The sequence below is a fragment of the Cololabis saira genome, chromosome 10 (genome assembly GCF_033807715.1).
Source record: "Cololabis saira isolate AMF1-May2022 chromosome 10, fColSai1.1, whole genome shotgun sequence".
NCBI classification, from domain to species: Eukaryota; Metazoa; Chordata; class Actinopteri; order Beloniformes; family Belonidae; genus Cololabis; species Cololabis saira.
This window is the reverse complement of record NC_084596.1, coordinates 41,247,765-41,267,154: the sequence shown is the minus strand read 5'-3', so window position 1 is coordinate 41,267,154 and position 19,390 is coordinate 41,247,765. Positions and strand designations below refer to the sequence as shown.

At 41.7% G+C, this 19,390-nt stretch overlaps 1 protein-coding gene across 1 annotated transcript; it reads left to right on the top strand.

The window, feature by feature from the left end:
- The first annotated feature begins 1,750 nt into the window (after positions 1–1,750).
- Positions 1,751–15,405, top strand: LOC133453070 (NACHT, LRR and PYD domains-containing protein 4-like). The gene is made up of 11 exons (XM_061732925.1): positions 1,751–1,776; positions 2,363–2,499; positions 2,582–2,779; positions 2,909–3,025; positions 3,485–3,563; positions 4,883–5,093; positions 9,386–11,153; positions 11,464–11,637; positions 12,710–12,883; positions 13,355–13,401; positions 13,532–15,405. The coding sequence occupies exons 2-11, from the start codon at positions 2,411–2,413 to the stop codon at positions 14,059–14,061; spliced, it is 3,387 nt and encodes a 1,128-aa protein (XP_061588909.1). The 5' UTR covers positions 1,751–1,776; positions 2,363–2,410; the 3' UTR covers positions 14,062–15,405.
- Positions 15,406–19,390: the final 3,985 nt, after the last annotated feature.

The window sequence follows — 19,390 nt, the reverse complement described above, 5'->3', positions numbered from 1 at the left end:
GCGGAAGATCGTTCCAAAGCCTGGGAGCAACGGCCTGGAAGGATCGGTCTCCTCTGGTCCGGAAACGAGTACGAGGAACCATCAGCAGATTCTGATCCACAGACCTCAGAGCCCGAGCTGGGGTGTAGGGCTGGATCAGATCCTGATGGAAGGTGGAGCCTGACCATGCAAAGCTCTGAAAGTTAAAACCAGAATTTTAAAATTGATCCTACAGGAAACTGGCAGCCAATGAAGAGCTTTAAGAATAGGCGTTATGTTTGTCCTCCTATTAGAGCGGGTCAGAATTCTTGCTGCGGAAGTTTGCACTAGCTGCAGGCGAGACAGTTCCTTCTTGTTTGGACAAGAGAACAAACTATTACAATAGTCCAAACGCGAAGACACAAATCTGTGAATGATCAGCTCCAAATAATTTTGCGACAAAATTTTCCTGAGTTTAGAGTTATTCCTCAGATGAAAAAAGCAATTCCTTGTCAGCTGTTTGCAGTGTTGCACTAATGACATGTCTTTGTCAAACACAACACCCAGGTTTCTTAGGCTCGGTTTAACAGACTGGCCCAAGTCGCCCAAATACTGGTTAATCCCAGGAATGGAGTCATCAGATTGGAATGGAACTAAGGAATTTAGCCTGTGGAGCTCAGTAGGCTTAAAAGAGCAGTAAAGCTGAATATCATCCACAGGGCCGCTGCAAGGGGTGTGCGAACTGTGCGACCGCACGGGGCCTCGCGCCCCAAGGGGCCTCGCGCTATGGGCCGTTTTTTTTTTTTTAGTTTTTTTTTTTAGTTTTTTCCCTTATAAATATCAACAGTCACGTTCCATTACAGACCTAAATGTGTACTAGTCTGTGCATATCAATAAATATATGTGCAATGATGCGCGTGTCTGTTGTTCAATACAACTGATCAGACCAAGCGCAGACACAAGCTGCTCTGATCCAGACGGTGGAGTTGGAACAAACTGTCACACAATGTCGAGAGAACGAGACAGATTCAGGAAATTTCCATCAGGGGATGAAAAAAGAAAAAAAAATAAAGAAAATGGAAGAGTTTAATGCCTCTCTGAAAGGCTTGTTTGATAAATTTGTTACAAAAATCCCCGATCCGACCGGGTCTCAAGCAGCCGTGGGGCCCCGCGTCGAGGCAAGCCCAGATGATGATGAGGCAGGGGAAGGTATCCAGTAAAACCCCCACAAAAACAAAAAACCCAGCTATTCGCACAGGGCCTCGCAAATCTCACAGGCGGCTCTGATCATCCGCAAACATGTGGTAGGAGACATCAGGAAATCTCTGGATGATTTTTCCCAAGGGGATCAAATACAACAAAAATAATACAGGACCCAAAACAGAACCTTGGGGGACTCCACACAACAGATCTGCTGACCCAGACCTTATTTGGTTAGCTGTGACACTAAAGCTACGCCCAGAAAGGTATGACGAGAACCAATGAAGAACTGAACCTGACAAACGTTACTTGTAACCTTGGACAGAGATTACTGTACGAGAATAAAGAAAATAAAAATGCAAGATGAATAAAACAATTAAAGTAACACATTACTAAAGTTAAAACGAATAAAATCACACCTCACTAAAGCTGAATAAGACATGAAAAATGTCCTCCATATTAGTTTTCTAGTTTTGCTTTACTAGTAGTTTCCACCAGTTCTGTGTTTCTTGTATATTGTTGTGTATTGTCGTGTTAAAGGAGTTTTTGCTCCACCCCCCACCCCTCCGCCTCTAACCCTCACTCCTGAACTTTGTCTTATGACTCTAACAGGTGAAGGTAGGAACTCGTTCTCATTTCTGATTTACCGGCAAACTTTGATCATTTTTGTGTGTCTGAAGACAAATCTACATGATTGTTAATGACATTTCTATTGGTTTTATTATTGATCAGAAACACTGTGATGATCAGCCGATGATTAGTTTTCTTCATCGATTAAACTTTGGTGTTTTTATTTCCTGGAATGAAGCTGTCGTCTCCAGCATTAAAGTCAGACTGCTGTTTCCTGTAGAGCCTTTCAAAATAAAGCGTGGTGGAAGTTGTTTGCTGCTTGTGTAACTGTTGTGTGATGAGGCTGTGAAGGAGGAGGACGCGTGTCTCTGATGGAACAGGAAGGTTTTTAACTTCCTGTTTCTGCAGTAAAACTCTGTTAGTCACAGGATTTAATGTTTTAATCTCAGAAACAGAAAATGAGAGAAAGCTTCAGAGCAGCTCGGATCAGCAGATACGGCTGTATCAGTGACTTCCTCCACCTCCCACTGGTTTCTGACTGCATTCAAGTGACATAAACACTAAAGAGAGGAGCAAACCAGTGCAGGATCAGCTGATCTCTGTCCAACACCAGTGGTGTGTGTTTCCTCTGCAGATGAAGGTGTGTGTGTGTGTGAGCTGATGTAGACGTGAATTCAGCAGAATGGACCAGTGTGAGGACAAAGAGGAGGGAGTCCCTCCCTCTAAAACCTCTCTGTGTGGGGAACATGAGAGTCGGAGCAAAGCTCAGAGGTGAGATGAGCATCTCTAACTGTCCCTGACTCTTCTGCATGTCAGAACTCAAGACTCACATCACCAAACCTCATTATTACAGGAATCAACCTGGACCTGCACCTGGACCTGGACCTGGATCTGGATCTGGAGCTGGACCTGGACCTGGACCTGGAGCTGGACCTGGACCTGGACCTGGATCTGGACCTGGACCCAGACGCAGCTGTGTGTCCTTGAAGAGCGACAGGTCAATGGGCTTTTATATTGAATTCAAAGGAGACCAACGTTCTGCTGTAAAAAGGTGAGTGTATCCAAATGCTGCCAATGATTTATCTTTAATACTTTTTAAATAGACTCAATATTTTTATATGTATAACTTATTTTTCATATAAATACAATATTTACGTTTTGACCTTTTGTCTTCTATCAGGGTCCATCAGAATAGAGACTCTCTTGAACATGAACCCAGCTGTTTGTCCTTGAAGAGCGACCAGTCAAAGGAATATGTTATTAACTTTAAAGGAGACCAAGGTTCTTCTTCAGAGAGGTGAGATGTATTTAAACACATTAAATGTATTTAAATCAGTCCTCATGTTAGGAAATGTCCACATTTCTTCTTGAGTAGATCCATGTAGTCCTGGACCCCTGTGGTCCTCCATCACCTGATGGTGATCTGAGCTTACTCCTCATAGATCTTCATCTCCTGTCAGGAGCTTTTTCCTTTTTCCTTCCTTACCTTCCAGAGGACTGATCCTGATGATGATCCAGAGTTCCTCAGCTGCTTCATGTCTCCATCAGTTGTCCATTTTCCTGATCTTGTTGTAACTTTTCACTGAGGTCACATGTACGTTCTCAGTGGATCAGCAGGACTAGTAAACCTTCAGCACCACAGCCAGTCCTCTGATGGACTGTCCTCATCCAAACAGGACTTCATGGACCTTCAGCTGGTGTTTGTATCTGTGAGGACAGACATGATGTGAGCTAATTCTTCCTGGTTCCTCCACAGAGTGGACCAGCAGATCTCAGAGTCCCCCAGTGGTCCGTCAGTCCAGCAGCATCAGACACAGCTGGACTCCATCTTTCAGGTCTGTACATGAACAACAACTGGTTCTCCACCTGTTCTGTTGATGTTTGTCTCCATTCTGGTCTCTGGAGACCAGTGGACTGTCAGTCTGTCCAACATGGGTCTGACGTTTGTCTCTGGTAGGGCTGCAACGATTCGTCGATGTCAAAATTGTCGACAATGAATTCCATTGTCAACAATTGTCGCCAGACGTGTTTTTCCAACGGAGTGAGGCATCTCACTTCAATACGTTCTCTGCCGAGAGTCGTGCATGCGCGCTAGCGTCTCTGCCGACCGGTAGCGGGTAAACAATAATGACGGCGTCCCGTCCTGTAGAGCAGCTGCATGTAACAAAACTTCTAAAGTTTTGGAGCCTTTTAGCCTCGATACGGTAAATAAAAAGATGACTTGCAAGGTTTGCAAAGCAGACCTTGCTTATCACGGGAGCACGTTGGTAATGCGAGCATTTGAAGAGAAAGCACGTCGGGTCTGGGTGACGAGTTTCAACAAATGATACACCAGTTCAACCCAGAGCACGTCCTGCCATCCAGAACCGATTTCACCCACTTGATAGAGAAAAAATATGAGACGTTTTATTTTATTTTTTATATAACACATTTGCCTGTTCTTAAAAAATGAAAAATAATGGACAGAGGTTTATTTATTCATGGATTTATGTCTGATCACTGTGCCTGTCCTTGGTTTTAAATAGGACATTTTATTAATTTTTTGTATGAACAGGGGCAAAGTTGAATAAAATATCTACAGGACTGTCTCAGAAAATTAGAATATTGTGACAAAGTTCTTTATTTTCTGTAATGCAATTAAAACAACAAAAATGTCATACATTCTGGATTCATTCATTCTGATCATGGCTTACAGCTTAAGAAAACTCAAATATCCTATCTAAAAAAATTTGAATATTCTGGGAATCTTAAACTGTAAGCCATAGCAATATTAAAATAATAAAAGGCTTGCAAAATTACAGTTGATTTGTAATGAATCCAGAATGTATGACATTTTTGCATTGCAGAAAATAAAGGACTTTATCACAATATTCTAATTTTCTGAGACAGTCCTGTATTTTTCATTGAAGTACCCATCTTTCTCGTGTTTATTATCATTTGCCACATAATTAAAGCGACATACTAAATTTAAGAAAAAATTACTAATTATCCGATTAGTCGACTAATCGTTTCAATAGTCGGTGACTAGTCGACTATTAAAATAGTCATTAGTTGCAGCCCTAGTCTCCGGACTGTCAGTCTGTCCAACATGGGTCTGATGTTTGTCTCCGTACTTTCAGTCTGATTGTGTCCTTCATGTGGTCTTCTGTTCCAGCTGCTGGAGGACAACATTGTCCTGTTTGTGAAGAGCGAGCTGAAGAAGATCCAGAGAGGTCTGAGTCCAGATTACCCAGAATCCCTAGAGCATGTGTTACAGGGTGAGGATGAAGAGCAGAGGAGGAGCAGCAGAGATGCGTTTGTGAAGATCACAGTGAACTTCCTGAGGAGAATGAAGCAGGAGGAGCTGGCTGAGCGTCTGCAGAGCAGTAAGAGGATTTCTCTGAACATTTAAGCTGCTGGATAAATGTCCCAGAATTCCCCAAGAGATGAACAACATTCACAGATCAGCCACAACATTAAACCCACTGATAGATGAAGATAGGAACTCTGCTCATCTTGTTCCAACAATGTGCTGCAATTCGGCCTCCGACTTTTCCCGCGCTGTCCTGCGGATGTGACGTCACATGACGCTGCATGCGCGTTCTCCCCGTTCTCCCGTGCCAGCTTTGCTGTTGGCTGCAGTACCCCCGACGGCCGTCATGGCGAAGGGTGGCGCTAGAGAGTCTCATTTCTTAAAAGGAGCCTCATGCTCCTTTAAAAAACCTTTTCTTGACCCAGACATCTTAGCTGATTATAGACCAATTTCCAACCTTCCATGGTCCAGTTATGTGATTGTTTGTGTCAGGATTTGACGTTTCCAGTTTCAGTTTCAGTTCTGTCTTGACCCTCCTGTTTCCCATCTGCCCTGATTTTCTGCACCTGTGACTCGTTATCCTCTGTGTATATCTAGTCTTGTCTTTCCGCTGGTCCGTACTGTTTGCTCCCTCCATGTTCTCCTCGTCAGTTCTACCTAGTTTTCTTGTATATGTTCCTGTTTGGTTTTTTGATCCTGCAGCATTTTTGGGTGTTGAATAAATCCTGCTTTTTGTGCACTCCTGCCTCCTGCTCTCCTGCGTTTGGGTCCTCATCATTCCATTCCTCACAACTTGTATAGAAATGATCTGTTTGAAGTTTTTCAATCAGGTTTTACAATTCAATTCAATTCAATTCAATGTTATTTATATAGCTTTCCAGAGATCCAGAACATTAACATAAACATAAACATAAACATAAACATAAACATAAACCCCCGAGCAATTATCATGCATCATTGCACAGAGACAGCATGGGTTTGAGTCACGAATGACCTTCTTATGGCCTCAGATAAGGGATTAGTGTCCATACTGGTTCTACTGGACCTCAGTGCTGCTTTTGACACTGTAGATCAGCATCTTACTGCACAGGTTAGAGCATCTTGTTGGGATTAAAGGGACAGCTGTACGTTGGTTTAAATCATATCTATCTGACATATTCCAGTTTGTTCATGTACATGAGCTTTCTTCAGAACAGTCAAGGGTCTGTTATGGTGTTCCGCAGGGTTCAGTGCTAGGGCCAATCTTGTTCATTTTATATATGCAGCCGTTGGGAAGTATAATCCAGAATCACAACATACACTTTCATTGCTATGCTGATGATACGCAGCTCTATTTGTCTATGAAGCCGGATGAAACAGAACTTCAGGCATGTCTTAGGTACATAAAGGACTGGATGTCTGGAATTTTTTTGCTTCTAAATTCAGATAAAACAGAGGTTATCATTCTTGGTCCAGAGCATCTTAGGAAGGGATTAGATGGTGTTGCAATGGCTTCCAGTGCAACTGTGAGACACCTCTGTGTTGTTTTCAATCAGGATTTGTCGTTTAAACCAGTGATTCTTAACCATAGGGCCGCGGCCCAAGTGTGGGCCGCGGCCCTATGGTGCGCCATCTAGTGGGCCGCGAAAAAAAAATCAGTTTTGTACGTGTGGGCCGCGAGGGCCGCAGGACTGCATAGCAACTCCCGACCAAATGAGGAGAAGAAGACACTCAGCTAGCTGTACGTGTAATAGTAAGAGAAATGGTGTGTATTTATAGAGAAAATCATTCATTTTGCAGTAATGAGTAGGTAGGTTTAGATCCGCCAGGATCAGGGATCGATTACTTGGGTCTGCGCCCAGAGCGAGCGAGCGCGCGCGCGCGCGCGGGGTGATCATTTATCCTGACGCGTCCCCGCGGCCGGGGAGGTCGGTGCCGCTCGGGCTTGCGGGCTCCGTCGTTTACTGCTGAAGGATTGTACATGTAGATGTGTGGGCTGACGTGTCTGCTGGACTGGACTGTTGTTCGGGCTCTCTCAAAAGCATCGGAAAGTGACACGGCTGCAGCGGCCAGAGACATGTTTAAAACATGTTTGGGTCCACATACAGCTGTGAAGCAGCTTTCTCCACAATGAACATAATTAAAACTAAATATCGTTCCGGGCTCATCAATGAGCACCTTCACATGTGTATGAGAACCTGACACCATCCAGCCCAGATTTAAAGTCCTGGCAGGAGAAATTAGAGCTCAGTTCTCTCACTGAACGACAGAAAGTGGGGGCATAAGATTAAGGGGAAGAAAGAAAAACTGCAAAACTGTTCAATTGTTAAGATGTGTTTATATTAATTTATTATAAAAATGTGTTGAGACAATTAACAAAGAAAAGGGGAAATTCAAACTGCTGGTAAAGAAATAAAATAAGATAGCATTTGAAGAATAAAATAAAATGTATTTTATTTTTAAGAGAAAAAAATGTGTAATTGAAGTTACACATGTTAATGGGTAAATATGTACTTTTTTAATATAACAGTCAGATGCAGATGTTGATACAACTATGAGGCTACTTGAATATATATATATATATATATATATATATATATATATATATATATATATATATATATATATATATATATATATATATATATATATATATATATATATATATCAAGCGAAGGTCCAGAACATCATAATGACATCATAATAAATATAAATATTTAATAAATATATATATAATAAATATATAAAATATATATATATATATATATATATATATATATATATATATATATATATATATATATATATATATATATATTTATTATGATGTTATAAATATATATATTTTTTTTTTGGGGGGGGGGGTTATCGCAGCTTATGCTCCACCATCTATATATATATATATATATATATATATATATATCAAGCGAAGGTCCAGAACATCATAATGACATCATAATAAATATATATATATATATATATATATATATATATATATATATATATATTATATATATATATATATATATATATTTATTATGATGTTATTATGATGTTCTGGACCTTCGCTTGAGTAAATTTTCTCTAAATGGACCTTTTAAAGTTGAATACCCCTGCTATACAGTGTTAATATTTAACGGGCCCCGGGCCACTCTGTTCTGAAAAAATTGGGCCCCACGGTCAGAAAGGTTAAGAACCCCTGGTTTAAACCATATGTTAAACAGGTTTGTAAAATAGCATTTTTCCATCGCCGTAATATCGCAAAGATTAGGAAAATCCTCTCGCAGAGTCATGCAGAAAAACTAGATCATGCGTTTGTATCTTCTAAACTAGATTACTGTAATGTGTTGTTAGCAGGATGTCCAAGTAATTTGCTGAATAGGCTCCAGCTGATCCAAAATGCAGCACCCCGAGTGCTGACAGGAATCAGCAGGAGAGACCACGTCTCTCCAGTGTTAGCATCGCTCAATTGGCTTCCCGTAAAATTCAGAATCCAATTTACAATTTTATTACTTGCGTATAAAGCCCAAAACGGCTTAGCTCCGCATTATTTGCAAGACCTGATAGTGCATTATGTTCCTGGCAGAGCTCTCCGTTCTCATAAGTCTACTCGTAGTTCCTAGAGAGTATCCAAATGTAGATTTGGAGGGCGGGCGTTCTGCTATCAGGCACCGTTACTATGGAACCAACTTCCAATCTAGATTAAGGAGGCTGACACCACCTCCACCTTTAAAACTAAACTTAAAACCTTTCTGTTTAGTTAAAAGCCTATAGTTAGTGTTTAGTAAACCTCTAGTTGGTGTTAGTAAACCTCTAGTTAGTGTAAACTCTAGTGTATTAGAGTCAGTAGTCATAGCTGCAGCTAGAACAAGACTATAATAGTCTCAAACATAGCTTCTTGGTAGATATGCTGCTATAGGCCTCTGCTGCAGGGGGGCACCAACATGATCCACTGGGCGGTGCCTCTCACCCTTCTTCTCTTCTCCTCTTCCCTTCCTCTCTTCTCCTTTTCCATTTTTATTTATTATAAGTAACTCATAGCCATCATTTTTGTCCTTCATTCCTGTAGTTTCTTGTGCTTGTGCCCCTTTTTTCTCTTTTTCTCCCTAGAGGGGAGTTTTTCATTGCCACTGTTTGGCTTAAGGCTTTTCTCCCATTAGGGGAGTTTTTACCTGCCATTGTTTATGTAATAATTGCTCGGGGCTCATTTTCTGGGTCTCTGGAAAGCGCCTAGAGACAACTTTTGTTGTATTAGGCGCTATACAAATAAAATTGAATAGAATAGAATTGAATTGATCAGTGTCCGTTCACATCCTGATTCCTTAGGAGAATTAAATTGAACTTTAAAAAAACAATAACTTGTTTCTTTTTTCCACTTTTATTAAGGTACTTTTGCTGAAGTTTGTAGAAAGCGGCTGAAGTTTAAGCTGAAGAAGAAGTGCCAGTGTGTGTCTGAGGGGATTGTTAAAGCAGGAAACCCAACCCTTCTGAAGCAGATCTACACAGAGCTCTACATCACAGAGGGAGGGACTGGAGAGGTCAACGATGAACATGAAGTCAGACGGATTGAAGCAGCATCCAGGAAACCAGATAGAGCAGAAACAACCATTAGACAGGAAGACATCTTTAAACTCCCACCTGGAAGACATGAACCAATCAGAACAGTGATGACGAAGGGAGTGGCCGGCATCGGGAAAACAGTCCTAACACAGAAGTTCACTCTGGACTGGACTGAAGGAGCCAACCAGGACATCCAGTTACTGCTTCCATTCACCTTCAGAGAGCTGAATGTGCTGAAAGAGAGAAAGTTCAGCTTGGTGGAACTTGTTCATCGCTTCTTCACTGAAACCAGAGAAATCTGCAGCTTTGAAGAGTTCCAGGTCGTGTTCATCTTTGACGGTCTGGATGAGAGTCGACTTCCTCTGGACTTCCACAACAATGAGGTCCTGACTGATGTTACAGAGGCCACCTCAGTGGATGTGCTGCTGACAAACCTCATCAGCGGGAACCTGCTCCCTTCTGCTCGTCTCTGGATCACCACACGACCCGCAGCAGCCAATCAGATCCCTCCTGAGTATGTCTCCATGGTGACAGAGGTGAGAGGGTTCACCAACCCACAGAAGGAGGAATACCTCAGGAAGAGGTTCAGAGAAGAGGAGCAGACCAGCAGGATCATCTCCCACATCAAGACATCACGGAGCCTCCACATCATGTGCCACATCCCAGTCTTCTGCTGGATCACTGCTACGGTCCTGGAGAACGTCCTGGAGAACGTCCTGGAAACCAGAGAGGGAGCGGGGCTGCCCAAGACCCTGACTGAGATGTACATCCACTTCCTGGTGGTCCAGGCCAAACTGAAGAAGGTCAAGTATGACGGAGGAGCTGAGACGGATCCACACTGGAGTCCAGAGAGCAGGAAGATGGTGGAGTCTCTGGGAAAACTGGCTTTTGAGCAGCTGCAGAAAGGAAACCTGATCTTCTATGAACCAGACCTGAGAGAGTGTGGCATCGACGTCAGAGAGGCTTCAGTGTACTCAGGAGTGTTCACCCAGATCTTTAGAGAGGAGAGCAGCCTGTACCAGGACCAGGTCTTCTGCTTCATCCATCTGAGTGTCCAGGAGTTTCTGGCTGCTCTTCATGTCCACCAGACCTTCATCAAGTCTGGAGTCAACCTGCTGGAGGAACAAAGAAACACAGAGACTGACCTCTATCAGAGTGCTGTGGAAAAGGCCATACAGAGTCCAAACGGACACCTGGACTTGTTCCTCCGCTTCCTCCTGGGTCTCAAACTGGAGACCAATCAGACTCTCCTACGAGGTCTGCTTGAACCAAAACAAAGAAGATCACAGAACAATCAGGACACAGTTAAATACATCAAGAAGAAGATCAGTGAGGATCTGTCTGCAGAGAAAAGCATCAACCTGTTCCACTGTCTGAATGAACTGAACGATGGTTCTCTGGTCGAGGAGGTCCAACGGTCCCTGAGGTCTGGACGTCTCTCCACAGATAAACTGTCTCCTGCTCAGTGGTCGGCTCTGGGCTTCATCTTACTGTCATCAGAAGATCTGGAGGTGTTTGACCTGAAGAAATACTCAGCTTCAGAGGAGGTTCTACGGAGGATGCTGCCGGTGGTCAAAGCCTCCAAGAAAGTTGTGTAAGGACAAACACGGACATATCTGTTTTAATTACAATCACATGTTGTGTTCTTGGGGGAAACCAGTTAAATTCACTGTTCAACTAAGTTCAGGTTCATGTGGGACCAGTTCTCCTCAATGATTCATCTCAGGAAACTTTACATGCAGAGGAGAAAAATGAAGCTTTGATCAAGACTGTAGTGCAGCAACACTTTTTGATTAATAGTTGAATTGATCAGTCTTCATTTAAATTCAATGATTCATTCATTTGTTGAATGAAATGATCAATGTTTAAATTACATGATTATTTCTCTTTAATCTCCTCTGCAGGTTGAGTGGCTGTAACCTCTCAGAGAACATCTGTGCAGATCTGTCCTCAGTTCTCAGCTCTCAGTCCTCCAGTCTGACAGAACTGGACCTGAGTAACAACGACCTGCAAGATTCAGGACTGAAGAAGCTGTGTCCTGGACTGGAGAGTCCACACTGTCACCTGGAGTCTCTCAGGTCAGAATCCACCAAGTGTTCAACTGTTGACCGTTAGAACTGTGGTTGATATTGAAGGATTATTGATGAGAGTTTTAATAACTGTAACTGGGTCCAGATCAGGTTGAAGCGCTACAAACACTCACTCAGAACTGTGTGAGGATGATGAACGAGGAGAAGGGCTCCACCAAGTCCACATAAACGTCTGTTTGTAGTTTAGTCAGTTCCAGGTTATTTCAGTGATTGGGGGTGTTTTTTTCTTCCTTTAATTGAAGAGTATCAACAAGTTTGTCCACATGTGAACATCCCTAAGCTCCCTTCTCTAATCTGATCTCTTCTTTATCACTAAAAGTTCTCAAATAAGACGTTAATGTCCGACTTTGAAATGTTTCCTTTTTATTATTGTATTAGTTTCCATCATATGATCAAACTGGAGCACCAATAACTTTCAAATGGTCACGACCTCAGCAGCAGAAGTGTCTGCTCTTCTAACCTCGACTCGGAGTCTGTGTCTGGATGTCCACAAGGTGTTGGACTGATCAATATTCTGTCATTGATCCATTTCTGATCATCTGACCTTGAATAAAAACCAGCAGATTGTTTCTGGAGAGTTCAGAACATTTCAGACCAAACGACTTCCCTGGAAACACGAATGCTGTTCGGTTGAAAAAATAGTCAGAAAGTCAAATGTTTATTCAGCTCAAGTGAAGCTCATTAAAGTGATCTTTAAACACAGCTGACTTATCTGGTTGTAAAACTCACTAAAGTGTTGAGGACAGACACGTCAGTCATGGAGTGTGATGTCACATGTCCAGGTCACATTATGCTCTTCACACGTCTCTCTCCACATCTGGATGCGGTCGGCCTCAGCAGCAGTGGAACTCTTTGTATGTTGATGTTCATTCACAAGTTTAGTTCAGGCTGAAACGTCTCAGCAACATTTGTTGGATTCAGGGTGAATTCCAGTGTTTCTGCTGATCCTCTGACTTCTCCTTCACCGCAATCATCAGGTGAACACGAGGACAGAGTCAGCTTTAGTCTCAGAGCAGTTCTCTCAGAGTCTCTGCATGTGTGTTGTGTTGTGTGTCTGCAGGCTGTCAGGCTGTCTGATCTCAGAGGAAGGCTGTGCTTCTCTGGTCTCAGCTCTGAGCTCCAACCCCTCCCATCTGAGAGAGCTGGACCTGAGCTACAACCATCCAGGAGAGTCAGCAGTGAAGCTTTTGTCTGCTGGACTGGAGGATCCCCACTGGAGACTGGACACTCTCAGGTATGAACACAGAAGGACATCAGTGTGCTGGACTCTTCATGGTGTTGTGGACATCATCTTTGTGGCTCTCTGGAACAGAGATCTTTGAACAGAGATCTTTGAGCAGATGGAGCTGCTGCAGCTCATCTGGTGCTGCAGCAGAGCTGATAGATGCAGTTCACAACTCTGAGCCGTTCTCTCCCAGTAAACATCCCAGAACCACAGCAGTGTGGTTTTCAGGCCCATCAAAGCACAATAACAGCTGCACCTTCACTCATCCATGACACAGTCTCCTCCTGCTGCTGATTCAGCAGAAATGAAATCAGATGAAAAGAATGTGTTCAAAACAGTGCTGCAACGTGACGACCACAAGACAGGACCTCAGAGATGCTGCATTCAAGTGCATCTGTCCAAGTGTTGGACTGTTCCTTCATCAGTGTGTGAGAGCCATGTAAAGAGACTGAGCTGGTCTGACCCTCCTCCTCCTTTCAGGGTGGAGCCTGCTGGACAACCATGGATGACACCAGGTCTGAGGAAGTGTAAGTGTGTTTTTATTTCATTCACACATTCAACCATCTTCACACTGACACATCACTCATTCATGAGTCCATCAATGATCAATGTCAGATCAATAATAACTACAGCTGGGTTGTTTGTTCTCTCCATCAGATTCCTGTCAACTCACCATCGACACAAACACAGTCAACAACAACATCAAACTGTCTGACAACAACAGGAAGATGTTTGTGGAGGAGGATCAGTTATATCCTGATCATCCAGACAGGTTTCATTACTGGTGTCAGCTGCTGTGTAGAGAAGTTCTGACGGCTCGCTGTTACTGGGAGGTCCAGAGGAGAGGAACAGTTTCTGTATCAGTGAGTTACAGGAGAATCAGAAGGAAAGGAAACTCTGTTGACTGTGTGTTTGGACAGAACGATCATTCATGGAGTCTGTCATGTTCTGATGATGGTCAGTACCGTGTATGGCACAATAAGAGAGAAACATCTTCCTCCTCCTCTTCCTCAGTCTCTGACAGAGTAGCAGTGTATGTGGACGTTCCTGCTGGAACTCTGTCCTTCTACAGCGTCTCCTCTGACAGACTGATCCACCACCACACCTTCAACACCACATTCACTGAACCTCTCTATCCTGGGTTCTGGTTCTCGTCTGGTTCTGGTTGTTCAGTGTCTCTGTGTTGAGTTCAGTCTCAAGAGTCTCCTCCTGTCAGAGAACCTGTCTCTGTTGGGCAGATAGTTGAGTCTGTACTTGTCTGTCTCTGTTTCCATCAGAACACCTGAATCACATGTTGGTGAAACTGTTCTGAATGATTCCTTGGAAACTTCTTCCTCTTCCAGTCCTTCAAAGGTGGAAGCTGCCTTTATTCCAGGATCCACATGTTGTTCTTCTGTCTGTTTCCAGTCAGAGCTTCACGGTGAACAGCAGCATGTTGTTTCTCTGCAGCTCAGTTCAGCTGAGATCATTCACTTCATGTCAGCTGCAGGTAGTTTGCTGCACATGTGACCAACTGTGATGTCAAAGAGGAATCACTGAGCTGCAACCAGCCAAGATGAAGTTACAACCTGCTGACAGATCTGAGCACAAGGTTGCTGTGCAGCCAGGGTTCATCCTGGTCTTCATCCTCACCACTTCCAGTTCTAGCCATGACATCACTACTGGACTTTTGGCTTAAGGCTTTTCTCCCACTATGGGATTTTTTACCTGCCATTGTTTATATAATAATTGCTCGGGGGTTTATGTTTATGCTTATGTTTATGTTGATGTTCTGGATCTCTGGAAAGCGTCTAGAGACAACATCTGTTGTATTAGACGCTATATAAATACAATTGAATTGAACTGTCAGGTCTCTGTCATGGTAAATGGTTTGTTTATATGTGAGCTCTCACCAAGATGAATAAGATGATCCATCCATCATCTAGAACTGCCTCTTCATGTTCAGGGTCCCGGGGGTCGGTACTATGATGATTTTTATGTACATTTGTCAGTAGAAAGTGAAATTTAACAATAATAATGTGCTTCTATGGTTACTAGACTGTAGAAGAAGAACTGGGCAACCCCTCCATGACGTCATCTGTAACATTGTTTTTTAGCTCTCATTTTTTTCCCTAATGATTCAATGAGTCAAGAAAACTGTTGGGAAATAAGATATTTTAATTGCAACCGCAGATTTTATGCTTAATCATCCACTGGATCACATTTCTACCAAATCTGTATTTCTGTAGATACCAAATATACCAAGTTTTCCTCCATCAAAAGCTGTTTCAGCATCTAGAGTGCAGACTGCAGCTCAGGGAGGTGGTTTTGTGGATTACTGATCGATATTAAAGTGTTTATGATGTCACCACATGAGTGTTGGTTTGTCATTAAGCCCTTCGTATAAATAACATTCTGGTTGCTGCCATCTTGTCCGTACAAATCAACCATCAACGTCAATGCCAACTACTGTCCATACTTGCAAAAGGGGAACAAGTCCTGGTGTCGGCCTCTGTACAACTTGACTGGAACATATTTATGACCAAATAAATGTTGGAAACAGCCAGATCCAGACCTGCAGTTCCTCTGTTGACCACTAGGGTCCAGATCCAGACCTGCAGTTCTTCTGTTGACCACTAGGGTCCAGATCCAGACCTGCAGTTCTTCTGTTGACCACTAGGGTCCAGATCCAGACCTGCAGTTCCTCTGTTGACTACTAGGGTCCAGATCCAGACCTGCAGTTCTTCTGTTGACCACTAGGGTCCAGATCCAGACCTGCAGTTCCTCTGTTGACCACTAGGGTCCAGATCCAGACCTGCAGTTCTTCTGTTGACCACTAGGGTCCAGATCCGGACCTGCAGTTAACAGATCATAATCGTACAATTTTAAAGCTTAGATAATAACATAATACGTCTCTTTGTGCAGGTATCTTTTATTAGAGATTTCGGAAACCTCTTTTGTGTGTTCACCTCTTTTTGAGCGCTGCTGACCACAACTGCAGGATGCCAGTCAGGCATGTTCCGTTACCTTGAGATTCAGGAGAAAAATCCAGATATCCAAACAGAAATCCTGTAATGGAGACGGCACTAATTCAAAAACCTCCAGAATATCCATTAAACTCATTACACTTCCAGGAGGTGGTTTTGCAGCTAATAAGTGGAAAACAGCAGGGGTTAATTTGTGCCGGATCCTGCCGGAACAGGATCCGGCACCTCTCGATTTTGGCCTCCCTGTGTTCCGGGACTTATTTGGGCAGATCCGGCACCTCTCGTATACATATAAAACAATAATAATATAAAAAAGTTTTTTTTTAATGTATAAAAAATAATAATATGCATAAATTCATTTACAGAACAAATCCCAAGAATTTCATGTTGTTTATAAAGATTTAACGTAATTTGAAAGAGTCGGAGATTTGTTGATGCTATGAAAAGATGGGCCAGCAAACCACGCCCCTGACCAAAAAAACTTTGGAAATTTGCTGGATCTGGGGAGCAAGCAGCGAGCAACGCAAACGTGTCAAAAAGACAGCTGAATTTACTATCTTTTTTCAAAAAGAAGGAAGAGTTGCATGATTCTTCAAAACGAATCAGAAAAGCAACAAGCGGCAATGAGGGCAGCTGCAGCACAATCAATGTGGTCCTTGCGCCGCGGACCACATACACATGAATGGATTTGTGTCGGTTGCTGTGGATTATGTTCTCACTACAAATAAAAAAACGGGCTGAAGCCCCCCCAAATTTGATCTCAACCCCCCCAAAATTAAGAGGACATTTTTCCCTTTCCAACGATACCAATATTGTGTTTGTACAATTTAAAACGGCGTTATTTTGGGGTTGATGCAGCCGCATCTCTCTGCCTGCAGTCACTGCACTGTGTCCAGCAATGTCCCGCCCACAGCACCATCTGACTGGTTACACACAGAGACAGGCACGGGAAACAGCCAATCAGCGGTGAAGGCTGTGCATGCTCTGTGCTCACACACAAACAGAGGAGCGGAGAATAAGTTTTGCCGGGTAGAGAAGCTCCGGAGAGGTATCTATGTTTCCAAGGTAAGTTAAAGCAGCAGACACCCTATTATTGTTATTCTAGCTTTCCAAAGTGCACCAGATTGATGCACTTAAATGCATTATGCTCAAAAAATTTCCCGGGGGGGAACGCACAACCCCCGAACCCCGAACCCCGAACCAAAATGTCATTACTTTCTTATCCTAAGTTGGGGCTGGTCCGTTAAAGAACAAAAATGATACCCAAATATATACCCTCAAAACACAATGAAAACAAAACCAAAAAATACCTAACAAAACAAAACAGACATAAACGGTGGGAAAACCCCACTTAAAACAAACACGACAACAAAACAATACAAACCATTGCACTCAGGTCTTATCATTGTCACTATGCCTTACAATTACCTACTGATTTCTTAAAATCAAATTCTGTATGAGATTGCCATATTTTTAAAAAGTCTGAGGATTTGCCTTTGCTCTTGTAGTAAATATTGTCAAGTGTAAGGTAGCTTGAGAGTTCGTTCCACCAGTGGGCTAATACTGGGGGTTTAGATTGTTTCCAATTTAAGGTTATACATTTCCTGGCTGCCAACATAGCAAGATCTATATATTTGCATTGATATTTGTTCCACTTGTCTGACATACTAGTTCCCAAAAGACATAAACGAGGTGACAAAGAGACAACTACACGTAAACATTGAGATATCAGCTTGGTAACAGAATTCCAAAAAAAGGAAAGTGCATCACATGACCAAAACATATGAAAAAAAGTTCCTTTTTGTTTCTTGCAACGCCAGCATAGAAATGACATCTCACTGTTCATTTTATGCAATTTCTCTGGTGTAAAATAAATCCTGTGTATCATCTTAAAAATAGCTAGTTTATGCCTTAAATTGTAAGAACATTTATGAACTTGCCTACAAATGTAAGACCAATCCTCTTTCTGTAAATCAATATGGAGATCTTGTTCCCACCTACATCTTAAATTGTCTGTATTTATAACAGAACAGTCAACAAAAATATTATAGATCTTAGATATACTTTTTTCATTGTTCTGTTCCTTATTGTTTAATATAATATAAATTTTTGATGGTGTGGGTTCTTGAAGAGAACCATTTTCCTTATTTACTACGTGTCTTATTTGAAAAAAACGATATAAGTGTGAAGAAGGCAATCCATATTTCCGTTGTAGTTGAGCAAATGAAAGAAATGTCCTATTTTCAAACAAATGACAGAATTCCTGGATACCTTTATCATACCAAAATTTAAAGGTGTCATCCTTACAGCATGCAATACTTGGATTCTTCCAAATTGGGGAAAAGGGAGAAAGGGCAATCTTATAACCTAACTGTTTATGAGATAATTTCCAGATCTTAAGACTATTTAATATAACAGGATTCTTAATTATTTTATTCACATCTTTAAACTTAATATATGGTAAATGTTCCAAGCTGTACGGAAAGGTATCCAAGGATTCTATTCTTTTCCATGAGCATGAATTATTTAAAAACCATTGTTTAAATTGAGTAAGTTGAGATGACAAAAAATAATAGTAAAAATTGGGAAGTTTCAGGCCACCAGATTCATATGGTAAATTTAACACTGACATCCGAACACGTGGGGTTTTATTATTCCATATAAAAGAAGAAACTAAACTTCGTATTTTTTTAAAGAAAGATTGTGGTGGATTAATTGGAAGATTTTGAAATAAATATAAAAACTTGGGCAAAACAGACATTTTAACTATGTTAACCCTTCCCACAAGAGAAATAGGAAGATGTCCCATCCGCTTTAATTCTTCTGTTATTTTATTAACTAATGGAAGATAATTCAAATTAAAGGTATCATCCAGTTTTCTAGGTATAAACATACCCAAATACTTAATACATTTAATTGACCATTTCCAGTTATATTGACTCTTCAATAAGGTATAGTCGAAATTGGAAATTGGCATTATCTCTGTTTTGTCCCAATTAACTTTAAAACCTGATAACTTCCCAAATTTTCCAAATAATGCTAAAATAAATGGTAATGAATATAAGGGATCATGAATATACAACAAGATATCATCAGCATACAAAGATATAAGATGTTCTTCCTTCCCTATATTAATACCTTTAATACAATCATGAGATCTAATCATTGCAGCTAACGGCTCAATAACAATGGCGAACAATGCCGGAGACATCGGGCAGCCTTGCCTCGTGCCTCTAGATAATACAAAAGGTTTAGAATAGTTGGTGTTTGTTTTTACAACAGCCATAGGAGAACTATAAAGAGTTGATACCCAATTACAAAACTTAGGACCAAAATTAAATCGTCTAAGGACAAACATAAGATATTTCCATTCAACTCTATCAAATGCTTTTTCAGCATCGACAGAGAGAATAACATTCTGTGAATTTAATTCATTAGTATGATAAAGAATATTAAAGTACCTACGTAGATTGTCAGTAGAGGTACGACCGCGAACAAACCCAGTTTGATCTAGATGAATAAAACTAGGTAAGACTTTTTCAAGCCGTAC

Excerpts from the sequence above, each read along its gene's own strand:
- LOC133453070 (XM_061732925.1), top strand. The coding sequence starts at position 2,411 with ATGGACCAGTGTGAGGACAAAGAGGAGGGAGTCCCTCCCTCTAAAACC. Across the intron at positions 2,780-2,908 it reads CAACGTTCTGCTGTAAAAAG|GGTCCATCAGAATAGAGACT; the intron begins GTGAGTGTATCC and ends GTCTTCTATCAG. Across the intron at positions 11,638-12,709 it reads TGTCACCTGGAGTCTCTCAG|GCTGTCAGGCTGTCTGATCT; the intron begins GTCAGAATCCAC and ends GTGTGTCTGCAG.